The 16363-nt window shown below is 33.5% G+C and overlaps 1 protein-coding gene across 4 annotated transcripts in view; it reads left to right on the top strand.

Moving 5' to 3' along the window:
* Positions 1-5857, top strand: part of LOC115991185 (ABC transporter C family member 2-like) — a 31933-nt gene extending 26076 nt beyond the window's left edge. For 3 of the 4 annotated variants that reach the window (XM_031114921.1, XM_031114923.1, XM_031114922.1), the window contains exons 24-28: positions 199-955; positions 3350-3471; positions 3748-3993; positions 4228-4654; positions 5407-5857. In XM_031114921.1, the coding sequence (XP_030970781.1) occupies positions 199-955; positions 3350-3471; positions 3748-3993; positions 4228-4654; positions 5407-5504 (1650 nt within the window). In that variant the 3' untranslated portion in view covers positions 5505-5857. The remainder of the gene's footprint in view (positions 1-198; positions 956-3349; positions 3472-3747; positions 3994-4227; positions 4655-5406) is intronic. The other variant, XR_004092177.1, reaches the window with a different exon arrangement.
* The last annotated feature ends 10506 nt before the right edge of the window (positions 5858-16363 follow it).

Here is a 16363-nt window from a genome sequence, read left to right as displayed (position 1 = left end):
TCCTTTTCTCCCCATGATGAGGAAAGGTACCACTTGGCGCAAAAGGATGGTGGTAATTCCAAGTCCCCCAGAGATCATAGAAATTGGATTAGATTTGTGTCCTTGGCTGTTGATACATATTTCTAGTGGTGTGCATTATTTAATTTTTGTGGATTGCAATGGATATTTATTAATGTGGGCATCATTTTTTTTCTTCAGAGCACAGCACGTGAAGTAAAGCGCTTAGATTCGATCAGCAGATCTCCTGTTTATGCCCAATTTGGAGAAGCACTGAATGGTTTGTCAACTATTCGAGCATACAAAGCTTATGATCGGATGGCAGACATCAATGGGAAATCTGTGGACAACAGCATTAGATTTACCCTTGTGAACATCAGTGGAAACCGCTGGCTTGCCATCCGTTTGGAAACATTGGGAGGCCTCATGATATGGTTTACTGCAACCTTCGCTGTAATGCAGAATGGGAGGGCAGAAAACCAGCAGGCATTTGCATCCACCATGGGTCTTCTTCTTAGTTATGCTTTAAACATTACGGGCTTGTTGACTGCTGTACTGAGACTTGCAAGTCTGGCTGAGAATAGTTTAAATGCAGTTGAGCGGGTTGGCACATATATAGATTTGCCTCCAGAGGCGCCACCTATTATTGAGAGCAACCGCCCCCCTCCTGCATGGCCTTCATCTGGATCCATCAAGTTTGAGGATGTTGTTCTACGTTATAGGCCTGAACTTCCTCCAGTCCTGCATGGATTGTCTTTCACAATTTTTCCAACTGACAAGGTGGGAATTGTTGGAAGGACTGGGGCAGGGAAATCTAGCATGCTCAATGCTTTATTTCGCATTGTGGAACTGGAAAGTGGTAGAATTTTGATTGATGATTATGACATTGCAAAGTTTGGACTCAGAGATCTACGTAAAGTTCTTGGAATCATACCACAGTCACCAGTTCTCTTTTCAGGTACGCCACCCAAATCTTTTTTTATATTGGGATGACTGCTTAGTGTACTAGGTTGATTCTCCAATCTCTTCCTCATTTATTTGACTTAATACGGTTTTCTTTTATTCTTAATGACAATGTTTGATGGATTTGTTGTTCCAAGATAAGTTTATAATGTGAAGATTGAGTTTCTTTTACTACTCTAATAAAGTGACTCAATTGTTTTAATTGTTTCCCGTTCTAAACCCTTTTCACCAGATCAAGAGTGAACTTAGTGGAACTTCAGCTGGTAATATAAGAATACCTTAGCATCCAGATCCATGTCCTAATGGTGCTAATAATCCAATATATAAAACTAACAAGAAAGACAATAGTCACCATCCATTGTGAAATTGAAATAGTTATCAAAACCAAACTGGAGGTTGACCCGGCTGAAGGATTGGCTCATTGGTTCTATTAGCATCATCAAAATTAATAACAACATTGACAGATGTGATCTTATAAAGTTTCTTATTGTATTTTTAGACGAACATCCATTCAAATTGAACTTAAGTGATTTTAGATGGTTGGATTAAATGATAAATTCCATAAAATTATTTAAGTTTTGAACTTGGAGGTAGACTTTTGAAACGGTATGTGACTGGTTTAGGCATTGCCTTTTCTACCCATTTTAACTGTGTTTTGTCTGATGAGGTAAACACTTCTGGTGTGGTTCTGTTGAGGGTTCTTTTCGTTGGACCTGTTCTCCAATAATTAACCTGATTGAGAGTGTTGGAAAATGTTTATATATGCAGAACTTGTATATTTTTTTTGTTTTGTATATGAATAGGATCTGGTTAGTTGTAAAGGTGTGACAGCACTTGTCTTGACATAGGATAAGTCACATCCATTTTGGGAATGATTCTATGGGTTCAAAGTATACCCTTGAAAACAAAAAAATAGTATTTTAAAATTATTATATTTTGGTGTTACTGTATACCTCCTTTGTTGCACAATAAGGATATGTTTACCTTTTTGGGTTTGTCCAAAAATACGTGAAACTTCCTTAAAATAAACCATTTTTCTCACAAAACTTCCCACCTTTGAAGAAAAAAACAAAAAACACTGTAATGCCATGGACACAACTTTACAAATTTCATGATTGCTAATGTCGTTGACTGTGAGTGGTGGACACAACTGACACTCATGGGCCCATCACTTTTTCTCCACCACTCATAGTTGACCATTTTAGCACTTGTGAGATTTGTTGTGATTAAAGTTGTCCCTAGCATTATGGAAATTTAAAATCTGTCTTACACATTCAATTTTCTATGTTGATGTCAGCATGGTTTTCAATGTCAAAGAGAGGACTTCCAATGCTCACTTCTCTCTCTTTCTTTTTTTAGTTGTAATTCCCTAATGCTTGGTTTGACATGGAGCCATAACACTTCCAACTTTCAAGTCCCAATGCTCAGTTTTTCTTTTTAGTCATAATGCTCAATTGTTTCCTGTCACATGTTTATTTTCTCCTCCATTGGTTTAGTCAAACATGGAAAGCTGTTAAGGGTATTTTATTAAAAGGATTACCACAATAAAATATTCAGTTTGGAAAGTTAATTAGGACCTGGGAGTAATATTTATTATCCTGTAGGTAAATTAGGTTTTTTATATGATAACATTTGTATCATTAATGTCTGCATACATGTTTAATTAATCTTGTAAACTACTTAAATAAATATTTGGTGACAGCAATGCAATGAGTTTGTCAGTTTGATGTTAGTCTATTCTGCTTTAGAGCTCTCAAAAAGATTTTGTTATTTATATTAAAATATATGGGGAATTCTAAGGGAGCATCCGAGCATGGTTTGACTGATTTGGATGAATTCCACATTTGCCAATTTCACAATTGATAGTGACTGGGCAACTAGCTAAGGAGTCTGAAAAGTGATATTGTGGTCTTTCTTTGAATCTATCACATTTCAAGCAAAGGGGGAATTTTTGAGACTTGGTCTTAGATTGATCCATCATTTTTGTCTTTGAAGAAAATCAGCCAAATCTGGCTGAACTTTGTTCTTAACCTATATTACCATTGTCAAAAACAAGAAGAAAAGGCCTTAACAATTCAGTTGCTGTAACATATGTTTACTGATTTGAAATATGGCAGTCTTGGATGGTGATGCAAGTGGTATACTTGATGGCTAGGAAAAGATGAAGGATGTGTTTAAGTACAACTTATTGATTGTGGGTTATTCAGTGTACATTACAAGTATATATCATTTTTTTTTTTAATGAATGTTTACTCATATTGTCATCGATGCCTTGAACTTCCAAATATTGTACCAGTGAGTCTTTGCTTTCGAATTTGAATATTATGATTGATAAAAAAGAAATGATGAAGTCTGTTCTATACTAATCTGAACTTATTTCATTGTTTAGGATCTGTGAGATTTAATCTTGATCCTTTCAATGAACACAATGATGCTGACCTTTGGGAGGCATTAGAGAGGGCACATTTGAAGGATGTTATCAGAAGGAATTCTTTTGGTCTAGATGCTGAGGTAAATTCTCAACCTTTTTCAATAGGTAAATTACTGGTGATTGAAACAATGTCTCATAAGTTCTCCATTCAGGATGATTTGATTGTTTGATATGTTTCTACCCTCCCTTTTCCATCAATAGATGGTCTTTAGTATTTCATTTGACTAAAATAGCCAAATCTGTGAGATTCATAGCCATAATAATCAATAGAAATGTTTTATATTATCCTTTTTTGAAATAACTTAAAGCATAATGTTACTGTTAACTAGAGTGACATTCCTTGTGTACTGGTGAAGGTTTCGGAAGCAGGGGAGAATTTCAGTGTTGGACAGAGGCAACTATTGAGTCTTGCTCGAGCACTGTTGCGGAGATCAAAGATACTGGTTCTTGATGAGGCTACCGCAGCTGTTGATGTTAGAACTGATGCTCTGATTCAGAAAACTATTCGAGAAGAATTTAAATCATGTACAATGCTTATTATTGCTCATAGACTGAATACCATTATCGACTGTGACAGGATAATTCTGCTTGATGCTGGTCAGGTATGCCTTTAATGTTCAGAGCTTTGCCAGCTCATTTCTTTCTTCCATGTGTTATTTATTTATTTATTTTTATGAGAAGAATAGTTCTGTTTGATGAGAAGATAAATACTGCAACTTTGCATGAGTCAAACATGAGAATCCAGAGAGTTATTTAAGTCTTGTTTAATTTGAACTTCAGTCTTTGATTTCATTTTTTTTTTTTTTGGGTTAATACAGAATTTCTGTGCCTTTCAGGTTCTAGAATATGATACTCCTGAGGAACTTCTGTCAAATGAAGGAAGTGCTTTCTCGAAGATGGTTCAAAGTACGGGGGCTGCAAATGCTCAATACTTACGTAGCTTAGTACATGGAGGGGAAGGAGAAAACAAGATGGGAAAAGGAGAGAAGAAGGCAGTAGATGGACAGAGGAGATGGCTGGCCTCTTCTCGATGGGCTGCTGCTGCCCAGTTTGCCCTTGCTGTTAGCCTCACCTCGTCACAGAATGACCTTCAACGTCTGGAAATCGAAGATGAGAACAGCATCCTGAAGAAAACAAAGGATGCAGTAATAACTCTACGGGGAGTTTTGGAAGGAAAGCACGACAAAGTAATTGAAGAATCGCTTGATCAATACCAGGTCTCTAGAGATGGATGGTGGTCATCTCTTTACCGGATGGTTGAAGGTACAATTGAAATCCCTGGTTCCATCATCCATTTACATAAGCCTCTCTCATTTAATTTGGTGGATATATACATTCTCTCATTTAATTTGGTGGATATATACATGCATGTATTTACTAAATCGGTGCATTTTATACATTTAGATTTTATCTATCTTTTTCGTTGTTATTTTTAGTTTTGCTTAGTTTTATTAGTTGGGGAGTGAGTGTCCAGCATGAATGATGTCTAAACTAGTTTTAAGATCTAAAACTTGTGGTTGTGGGCAACTGATTTTGGTTACATAAATGTGATACACAGAATAAATGCAATTATAATTCTCAACTCTCAGCCAAAAAAAAAAAAAAATCTGCTTTTCCTAGAAACACCTAATACGCCCATGATGTATTTCCTAAAATCAGCATTGCTACAGTCATGATTGTCTGATTCAATTGATGTTTTTCCATTAAATTAGTCTACATTCTTATACATTTTAAATTTAAAACTTTTGTTTTGGTCGTCTTTTCCTTTGGCTGCTAAATGGCATGTCTTGTAGTTTCAATAAATGTTTCATGCCGCATGATCTTTTGCAAATGTTTTTGAGAGGTTTCTGGCCTTTGGGTGGTTGTACCGAGTAGAATTTCTCTTTTAATCAAGGATGGAATTTATCTTGGCACTAGATTGTGCATGAAATCCGGAAGAAATTCGTGCCACAATATGTTTTATGTTTTATGTTTCAAGTTTTTATCTCTAACATTTTTGTTGTTCTCGTTTTCAGGTCTTTCTGTGATGAGCAGGTTAGCTCGGAACAGACTTCAACAATCAGAATATGATATTGATGAAAGATCTATAGACTGGGACCATATTGAAATGTAGGGCACACTGTCTCTCTGTTTTAGTTAACAGGCTTCATAGCTCTACCTAGGACTATGCATTCACACAGTAGTGAGTGCTGCAACCTCTATATTTTTTGTAATGCATCTCTCATACCTGTTCAAACTAAATATAAATAGTGATAGAAATGCAGGACATTATACACTATTTTTGTACACCTGACTAGAAGCTGGTCTTAGACCATATGTTAAATATGTCCTGACCTTATGTACGCTAGTTCTAGCACCTTTTTTGTGTTTTCATTTTTTTGTTTAGTAGCAGCAGTTTGGTTAAATCCAATCGATTTTTATCAATTTTAATGGGCAACTTAAATGGAAAGATGTACTATGTAAAAAGGTGTTAATTAATGGTACCTATTGAGTTTTAGAGGGAGTATAAATATAAAATCTTTTTTTAATTAATTTATACGCGTGTAAATTAATTAGAAAAAAATTTGCATGGTATTATCTTTTGTTCTAAGGTCATAATAATAATGTTTATTTATTTATTTATAATTTTCGTAATAATAAGTTTTTTGATAGATAGTTTCAACCTATGGTGTCTGTTCCAATAACAGATTTTACCATTTGAAGTAGGGGTGTCAAATGGGTGGGTTTGGAGTGGGCATAATTGGGTTGGGTATATAAAACCCATTCGCCCATTAAAACCCATTTAACTAATTGATTCTAACTCAAACTCAATTATAATGGGTAAACTCCAATCTATCCAATTACCCAATTATCAAAATTATGAAAATGCCTATAAACACAGTAACAACTCAGTGACAGGAAAATAGAGGAATAAGATAAGAAACCAAGTGGTCCATAGTTTGGTTGCCAAGAAAATTTAGAAAAATAAGGAAATGAATTTTGAAAATTGGATTCCAATTATTTACGAACCGAAAACCAACACCAAAAAAAAAGAAGAAGCCAAATGAAGCAACTTCGACTCAATTGAACCAAATATAGCCAAATGGCTCTTTTACATACACCAAATTCAAAAAAAGAAGATTGAAGAATAAAAACTATCAATTCCTCAACTTTCATAGCAACCAAACGGATTTTGGATCTGAAAAAAGAAACCGCGAGTTCGAAGCAAAGAAGGGTAAAAAGAAAAAGCAAACCTGGATCTAAATGAAGACTTTGAGAGGGCTGCAAAAGACTCTTCTTAGAGAGAAAAGGAACGAATCGAAAGCGTCCAATGCAGGCATTGTCGCTCCTTCTCTCTCTTACTCAAAAATCACTCTCTATGCCTATGCTTTCAAATAATGATAATTATATAAAGATATATCTCTTTATGGGTTTGCTGGAGATGGATTGGTTACTGTGTTTATGGGTTTATTTCTTGGGTTGATTTATGGTTTGGTTTGGTTTCTTGTTTCTTGTTTTCCTGGATTTGATGGAGATTAAACTTTCTCAGAGACCAAATAGTGCAAAGTGGTGAATAGAAAGAAAGAAAAAAGATCATTGGGTCTCCGACTAAAATGTGATTGGAGGCCGAGAAAATGAGGGAAAATAAAAACCCTCGTGAAACACTGAAATGTCTGAGGGCCTTTTTTTTTATTATTTATTTTTTATTATTTTTTTTTTATGGGAAGGGCTGAGTTGAATTTGAGTATATCGTTCTTGAGTTAAATGAGTTTCAATGGATTTTTAGTTAAAACTAAATAATCACTAGGTCTAATTGGGTTGATACCCATTTAACCCAATTAATAATTGGGTGGGTTTGAGTTCAATTAGAGTGGGTGAGTTTGGGGGACAAATGGTTCTGGGCTTACTTTGCCACCCCTAAGTTGAAGTAACAAGAATCACAATTATATAGTAAGTCGTGGGTTCCATATGATTCAATTTTTAAAAGGTGGATATGTTAACTGAAGGTAGCAGGTAGAGTAAGCACAAGATCAGTGTCTAAAATGTGCTTAAAACACACAACTTAATTATAAGCCTGGGCAGTAGAGATGTAACGACCCCACCCCACCTGTGTAGATATTGTCTGCTTTGGGGGCTCATACCCCTCATAGTTTTGTTCTCCCCCAAAGCACACAACAATGGGGGAAAAGGCCTCTACACATTGAAGGAAGGTCATTCCTTATAAACACATTCACATGTGCTTCTCTAGGTGATGTGGGATTCTATAGAATGCAACTCCCTTTTTTAGATTACTACAATCTACCCCCCTTACGGGCACACGCGTCCTCGTGTGTGGGGCCCACACTTCCGGCCAGGGCATAACTCTGATACCATCTTATAAACAACTTCCTAGGCTTTTCTCGTGGTCAACGTTTACGCCCTGTTGACAGGATTGTGTTGTCCCCTTTTAGGACTAGAACCTCCTTTCCATCACTTTTTCTTAAGGAAGGCTCCTTTGGAACCTAAAGGTGTACTCCCTTGCTAAGGAGATTCCTTTTTGGATCCTCAATAGTATACCCCCTTGCTAAGGAGCTATCAAATGTGCACTGTCCCCTTTTCTGGGACCGTCCCTTGCTAATGACTAGCTGCAGTATGATTATCCCTTGCTAAGGACTAAATATCATACTGAGTTTTTAATCACGACTTGCCGTAGGTTTTCAAAACATATTCAATATGCTCACGAAATAATCCATTCATAATTCTAAAAAATATAAAGACATATTCACACACACACAAGTTTAAACAAATTTAGGTTGTCCCACAAGTTTTTCATAAAACGAATAGTCAATGTGCATATCAAACATTTATAACATATCAACTTATATATATAATATCAACATATTTTTTTGATATAAAATAGTTTAATAATCAACATTGTTTTGGGAAAAACCCACAAAATTAGTAAACGCCAACGGCCCCACCCCAACTGTGTAAATATTGTCCACTTTGGGCCCATATCCCTCATGGTTTTGTTCTTCCCTAGGTTGCACTGGGGAAAAGGTCTCTACATATTAAAGGGAGGTTATTCTCTTATAAACACATTCCCATGTGCTTCCCTAGGCAATGTGGGATTCCATGAAATGTAAGACCCCCCTTTTTAGGTCACTACAATCCACCCCCCTTATGGGCACACACGTCCTCGCGTGTGGGGCACACACTTTTGGTTAGGGCATGTCTCTGATACCATCTGTAAAGACTCCACCCCACCTATATAGATATTGTCCGCTTTGGGGCCTCATACCCCTCACGGTTTTGTTCTCCCCCGAAGCACACAGTAGTGGGAGAAAAGGCCTCTACACATTGAAGGGAGATTATTTCTTATAAACATATTCACATGTGCTTCCCTAGGCGATGTGGGATTCCATGGAATGCAAGACCCCCTTTTTTGGGTCATTACAGTACGTGTATACTGTGCGCACCCAAGATGAGACTATCAGGTTGACTCTACTTTGGGCTCACAATCTATTTATGATGTGGGCTTTGGATTTCCTACTCAGGGTGATTCTTGCTTAGAGGCCCAGCAACAACTCTCCAACTTTTGTATTCTTTTCCCTACACTCTTGCGACTCTATATTACTCTTAGTTCTAAGCTCCCCTCAGAACCTTTCAACAACCTTGTCTCTTCCTTTAGCTTCTCATATATATAGCCAAGCGTTAGTGGAGGGATTATGATTGCCTTCAGAGTTAGTGCAATAGGAGGTCCAATATCATTGATCATAGGTGGGTGTTTAGGTGGGAGTGGCTTTGGAAATGGTTCCCACTTTAGGAGGTATGCTCGGCAGTGGTAATCCCGATACTGTCGAGGTACCGAGGGACAATACAATTGAGCAATCACTTTCTTGTTAGGGAAGCAGATCATCGGATGGGATCCTGGAGGTGTAGCGTGGTACGAATTGATGAAGATCCTTTTGTTCAATGGGCTTAAAGGTGACTTGAGGCCTGGGCCTAAGGGCAATATGGGCCATGTTGTTAGGTTGAAGCTCGAAGCCCAAATGTGTCCGGATATCACAGGGCCGTACATATACATATATATATATATATATTACGTCTTATATTGTTTATAGGACATTTTGCTTACTTTGTGTTGTCTTACTTTTATTATGAGCTACAAGCCTAGAACTTGCATTTTATGAATTTGGAAGGACAAATTTTTAAACTCTTTTAAGAAAGGTAGATTCGTATGTTGGCTTGCTTTCTAAATCATGGGTTATTCTCTTTTAATAAATAATTCTCATATATATATATATAGAGAGAGAGAGAGAGAGAGAGAGAGAGACACACACACACACACACACACACACACACACACACACATGTTGTGGTGGTTACCTAATGATGTACAATATATTTTATTCAAACGCACTACATTTATTATGTTTTAAAATAATTAAATTAGAGTTTCAAGTTTCTTATTACTTAATAAGAAGAGTATTTCATAAATAAACCCTTTTTTTTACATTCAATTCTAATTAAAATAAATTTTCATTTTTTATAATCTATATTTAACATCAAAATATATATTTTAATTTATATATGATTTTTTTATCAAGGTATTTAATTTGTATATGATTTTTTTATTAAACCGTGCATCGCACGGGCATAATACTAATTATTATATAATAAAAGTTGGGCTTAGAAGTTGTGGTTGTGCCAAGTGGTTTCACTAAAATGCAGAAATTTTTTTAGATTTTTAAAAATAGATATAGTTTTTTTATTATTTATTCTTATCTTATTTTCCTATAATTTCTAAGATGATAAAAACTTAATTTGAGTACAATCCAAATTTTTCATCTAATTCTTTTCTTATTATAATTTATAAGTTGATAAAAAAAAAATATCAATTTGATTACAATCCAAAATCTTTAAAAATTATATTACTGCACATCAAAAAAAGAAAGGTAACAGTTGTACACGTAAAAAAAAAACCCAGCAAATGTCCAAATGTTTCTGATTAAACCCAAGTGCAATGTGCTGCTTAACTTGGTTGGCTTGCATTACTGCATACATTGCTTGGAGTGCCGGTATTTACTCCTTGGCATTTCCATTCTTCTGGATTGTTTAATTTCTATGTAATACTAACATGTTTATTTTCAGATATGCGAACATCTGGTAATGTAAAGAGAATTAATGGTATTTAACTTTGTATTGAGAAAAACAAAAAAGATTTATTTTTATCCAAGACACTAAGGATGTGTTAATTCAAACTAAAAATAAAAGTTTAAAGTTATCCGAAGAAGAAGAAGTTAAATTCAACATAACTTTATCCATATAAAATCCTATTCAACTAATGTTAGACTTTTGTTTAATATCAACTTCTTCAATGCAGAGTGTGTGTGTATATATATCAAATAATTCATAATGAATACCTACTGTACGGTTTTTTTCTTTATTCTTCTCTTCTTTTAGCTACAACCTTGCAAGTATGTATTTGTTTACTCTAATTATTTTTCCATTAAATTGAATAAGTTTTGTGTATTTTTTGTCTTTTGTTTAGCCTAATTTGCTTAAGTTTTATCCAATTTATATGATTATGGTTTGAGAATCAATTATTAAATACGCTTAGACATGATTTTTTAAATTATTTTGTGTTTTATGACATGGGTTCCAATGGTGACATGTTGCTTTCATCCTCTCAATTTTAATTTCGAGAACAACCTTCTTTTTAGCTTATTTTTAAGCATGTCTTGAAATAAATTTGATGATAAATTGTCCATAACAATTTGATTTTTTTTCCCCCGATTGAAATAGCATTGACTAACTATTAGAGCTGTACACTTTGACCTATAGAAGAAGGCCGTTTGTCCATTTAGTTTTTTTATTTTATTTTTATAAATCATTAAATATGGTCTAACATGATTTTTATCAATCATTAAATTTTCTAATAAAGAAAATTGACAAATAAGAACAATGATACACTAGAAATATAGTCTACAAAGAGGTGTTCAACAATCTCCCAAAGATACAAAATTCTTATTAGAGCACAATTGGTATGTTACAAAATAATAATTTTTTATTTAGGTTTTATCATTTTATATTTGATAGTTATTATACCAATAGAATTTATTCCTTTTTATTATAATAATTATTTATTTTGTTATTGTTGACACATCAGAGATAAGAACTAATTAAAATTCAAAAGATGATTCCCATAAATAAAAAAAAAAAAAATCAAAAAATAAGAACTCTTTATTTTCTTAGATTCATTGTATCAGGACATTTCTCAAATGCCGCATTATAGATAAGGACTAATTAAAACTTAAAAGATAATGACTCTTTATTTTCTTGGGTTTATTATTTCAAAAACATTCCTCTCTCTCACAAGCACAAAACCTTTTGTGTTTCTACTCGCCATTTTCTCCTCTTGCACTTCTTCTATTTTATATAGACCTACCCATAGTCTTTCATCTTCATGCCATAGGTTAGGTGCTTTTTGATATTGTTTTAGCCCTCATAATTTCTTGGTTTCTTTGTCATTTTTTACTACTATTTAGAGTAGTATTGGTATGAGCCTCGACCATAAAAGTAAAAAATGGTGATTATTTTGGAGTTTTCTTTGTTGTGAATCAAGATTATCTCAACTTTAATTGCAACCTCAAGTTTAGTTGCAGCTATTCAAGAATAGTGTGCAAACGGTGTACAAACCACAATCATATTGTTAGTTCTCTCCATCAAAACTATAATTAAGTAGTTTTTCACATAATTTTTATGTTCTTTCTCATGTATCTTTAACGTATAGTACTTATCCACCTGCCTCTTTTTGATTACTTCTGTTAGTGTTGTTAACTTTAGTTGTTGCCCTTTCAAAAAAAACTATAGTTGTTGCAGTTTGTTAGAATTAGTTTCAAATTATTTAATGTTTTGTCACGGTTTTGATATACAATTGTAAGTTAATTAGTGTGCTCTACATCTCTATATAAAGACAAAGTTCATGTGTAAAATTAATAATACAAGATCAGTTATCCGAATTTTTAGCTTTTACTTTTCTTGAATTTTAGTATTCTCTTTGTTTTTTTGTTTTTCTTAAAGGATATAAGATAAATAGAAGTATATTTAGCCACATTCTCTTTGTTTGATTACGCTCTCTTTATGTTGGTACACAAATAATTTTGTTTCATTTAGATTATGAACATAGCATTTGAGATTGCAGACATGGGATTTGGTGATGAGAATGAAGTGGTTGAGGAAGTGTTCAGTTTTAGAAATAAAGTCTACCTTTTTATCTAGATGTTATTTTATTAATTTAAATATTAAATTTATAATATGGTATAGACTCCTATAAATTTCGGAAACTACTTCTAGGATAAGGAAAAATTATAAAATATGAATTAAGAAAATTAAGTTTTAAAAACAACAATATTATGGGAAACATCATAAATACTATATAACAAAATGATTATTATATATAGGTCTTAAAAACATAAAAATTATTTTCAACTGAAATTACCAAGCATCCGCGCATCACTCGGGAAATTATCTTGCATTTTATAATTGTTAAGATGACAAGCTGTTAATGATAAATAATAAGATGATATCATTTGTGAGCTATGAGAACCAATAAAAACTTACCAACTCAAATGTTATAAAAATATTATGAAATTGGTGAGTTTGTAGCATAACTCTATTCAAAGTTTCAGACATATCCCTACTAGAAAAGTAGGAATCTATGACCATGTGTTGATAGTTTATTTATTTATTTTTATTTTTATTTTTGGGATAGATATGATAGTATTTAAATCTATAGTGTCCGCTCCATGACAATTGCTCTTTATCATCAGGCCAAGACACCAAATTTTTTTTTTGGTGTAGATGTCAAACCCCATATTTCTATTTGACAACAAGAAACTTTAGTAATTAAGCTAGCTGTAATCCACAACTAAATGATTATAGTCCCGAGTCACCACTAGCCTATTGCCCAAAAGATTGGGGAATATGCGTAGGTGTAGCATCGCAACACTAGTCCAATTAGCAAGAGTCCAATGGCATTTGCTACAGGCATGTGGTCCTGGCTGAGATACCATTCGCCACAATTTGGAAATTGGAAAGGAACCCGTTAAGAACCATACGGATAATTGCAGTTGAACCCATATACCTATACAAGTATAAGCATCCAAATTGTTCGTGATCAAATTTCCTTAGGCACCTATACTTTACTAATGTTCAATTTCTTAGTAATAAGGATTCATATGGGTTATAGGTAATGGAAAAAAGGTGCTACTTTGGTTTGATTAAACTGGCTTTTAATTGGGCCTATCTAAACCTGTTTATGACTACTGTAGCTGATTTATTACCTCCTCAGGGGATGGGATTAGTACAAAGTTTTGATTTATCTCTATTCCTAACACAAATATTACTTGCAATTTGGATTGTATCTAATAAAATGGAATTTAAACTGATACTAATGAACTTGATTTTGGATTGCATATCCCTATTAAGGTAGCCATGGAAGGTGACAATTAGGCATATCTTGAGGGAAGCCAACTTGTTGACTCTCTTTTTTGGGACTCTATGGACTTCTCTTGTAACGACCTCGCTCCACCTGTGTAGATATTGTCCACTTTGGTGTCTCATACCCCTCACGGTTTTGCTCTCTCTCAAAGCACACAACAGTGGGGGAAAAGGTCTCTACACATTAAAGGGAGGTCATTCCCTTATAAACACATTCCCATGTGGTTTTCTAGGCAATGTGGGATTCCATGGAATGCAAGACTCCTTTTTTTGGGTTACTACAATCCACCCCCCTTACGGGCACACGCGTCCTCGCGTGTGGGGCCCACACTTCCGGTTAGGGCATGACTCTGATACCATCTGTAACGACCCCACCCTATCTGTGTAGATATTGTCCGATTTGGGGCCTTATACCCCTCACGGTTTTATTCTCCCCCAAAGCACACAGCAGTAGGGGAAAAGACTTCTACACATTGAAGGGAGATCCTTCCTTATAAACACATTCACATGTGCTTCCCTAGGCGATGTGGGATTCCATGGAATGCGAGACCCCCTTTTTTAGGTCACTACACGTACCAAAGACATACACTCATAGAAAATAACATTTATAGATTTACCTAAAGGCTCTATTTATTATTATTATTGAATTTATTACTCCTTACTTTTGAATTAGAATGTAGCTTTGTGAAAAAAAAAATGGAAAAGAAAAGAAAACAAATACATACATGTGTAGCTAGAGGAAGAGACGTTTCCTTGGGGATTCAGGGATTCACAATTTGGTGTGAGTTTCATTCCACAATGATGAAGATATACTATAGAAGAAGAAGATATATTATAGAAGGACAAGATAAGAATAAAGAAAACACTATTTATATAATTACATATTTTTTTTCCTAATAAAATTATATTTGTGGTAGTAGTGTTACTTCATTATCTTATAAAATTTTTCATATCCACAATTAAGCTTTTGTATTTATCTAAAAAATTAATAAAACAATAGAGAAAAACTTGATAAAATATATATATATATATATATATTTTTGTTGAGAAAGTTGAAAAGAATAATTAGGTTGTGTTGTTTCTATCTTAAAAAATTACTGCAATTTTTTAGTTGATAGAGTTTAACTTAAACTTAAACTTATGCCTTCCCTCTCATATTGTACGTTTAATTTTTTAAAATGTTTTTAATGTAGTTTTTTTAGGGGTTTCTTTTAATGTAGTTTTGGTCATTTAGGATAGTTACAAAGCTATCCCATAAAAAATGAACCACACACACACACACATGAAAAGAGGGAAAAAAAAAAAAATTAGGTTGTGTTGTTTCTATTTAAAAAAATTACTGCAATTTTTTAGTTGATAGAGTTTAACCTAAACTCAAACTTATGCCTTCCCTCTCATATTGTACGTTTAATTTTTAAAATTTTTTAATGTACAGTTTTTTTTAGGGTTTTCTTTTAATGTAGTTTCGATCCTTTAGGATAGTTACAAAGTTATCCTATAAAATATGAAATATATATACATGTGAAAAGAGGGAAATTTTTTTGATATCTAGAATTTGGATTGTAATCAAATTAAGATTTTTATTAACTTAAAAATTATAGGAGAATAAAAATTATATATATATTTTTAATCTAAAAATATTAAAAAATTTCTGCAATATGATGCAGCCACTTGGTGCAACCATGACTTCTAAACTCAACTTTTATTATATAGTATATGATTTCAAAACTTACCTTCTCATCACTTGCCACCTGACAAATTGTGATAAAAATTATGCAATAAATTATAGCTAGCATTATTAAGCCACATTAGAGCATTTTCGGCAGATTAGACAAATTTTTGTATTGTTTGGAGAATGAACAGTGACTTTTACCTTTTAGCTACCCACTTTTTCGAATACACTTTCCAACGGATTCTCTATCACATTCTCTATCTCATTTAATTATTATTTCTTTATTAATTATTTATTCTTTTTTAAACAACTACACATCTTCCAATTTTTTTTATTCAATACTTGATTATTATAATAGAAAAAAACATTTGAAGAATGAATAGTAGCCCATCAGACTTGATAAGCTACTGTTCATAAGTCAAAAAAAATTCTGAGTATAGAGAGTCCATTGGAGACTATTTTTATGATGTCATTTTCTATTATAGAGATTTTTATACATTTAACTACACCATCGGAGATGCTTCTAGCCACCGCAAAATCCACCGTGAGTCTGTGACCCATAATGCAATATTTTATTTAGAAAAAAAATATTAGAAAGAATTACATAATGCTGGTAATAAACTATAAACTAAGTTTTGTATAATATTTTATCATTTATTATGATGAAAACCCGTCAGTCATCTTTTTTTTTTTTTTTTTTTGAGAAATATACTAAAAATCTAAAACACGTGAACCGAAATCCATCCTAAAAAGATTCTCAAAAAACGAATCCATCCAAAACAAAAAAAAACACGTGTTTCCAAATCCGACAAAACGGCCCACATTCAGCCTTTTAT

The sequence above is a fragment of the Quercus lobata genome, chromosome 5, assembly GCF_001633185.2.
Source record: "Quercus lobata isolate SW786 chromosome 5, ValleyOak3.0 Primary Assembly, whole genome shotgun sequence".
Lineage (NCBI taxonomy): Eukaryota > Viridiplantae > Streptophyta > Magnoliopsida > Fagales > Fagaceae > Quercus > Quercus lobata.
Note: the sequence above shows the minus strand (reverse complement) of the source record. Positions and strands in the feature narration are given on the sequence as shown.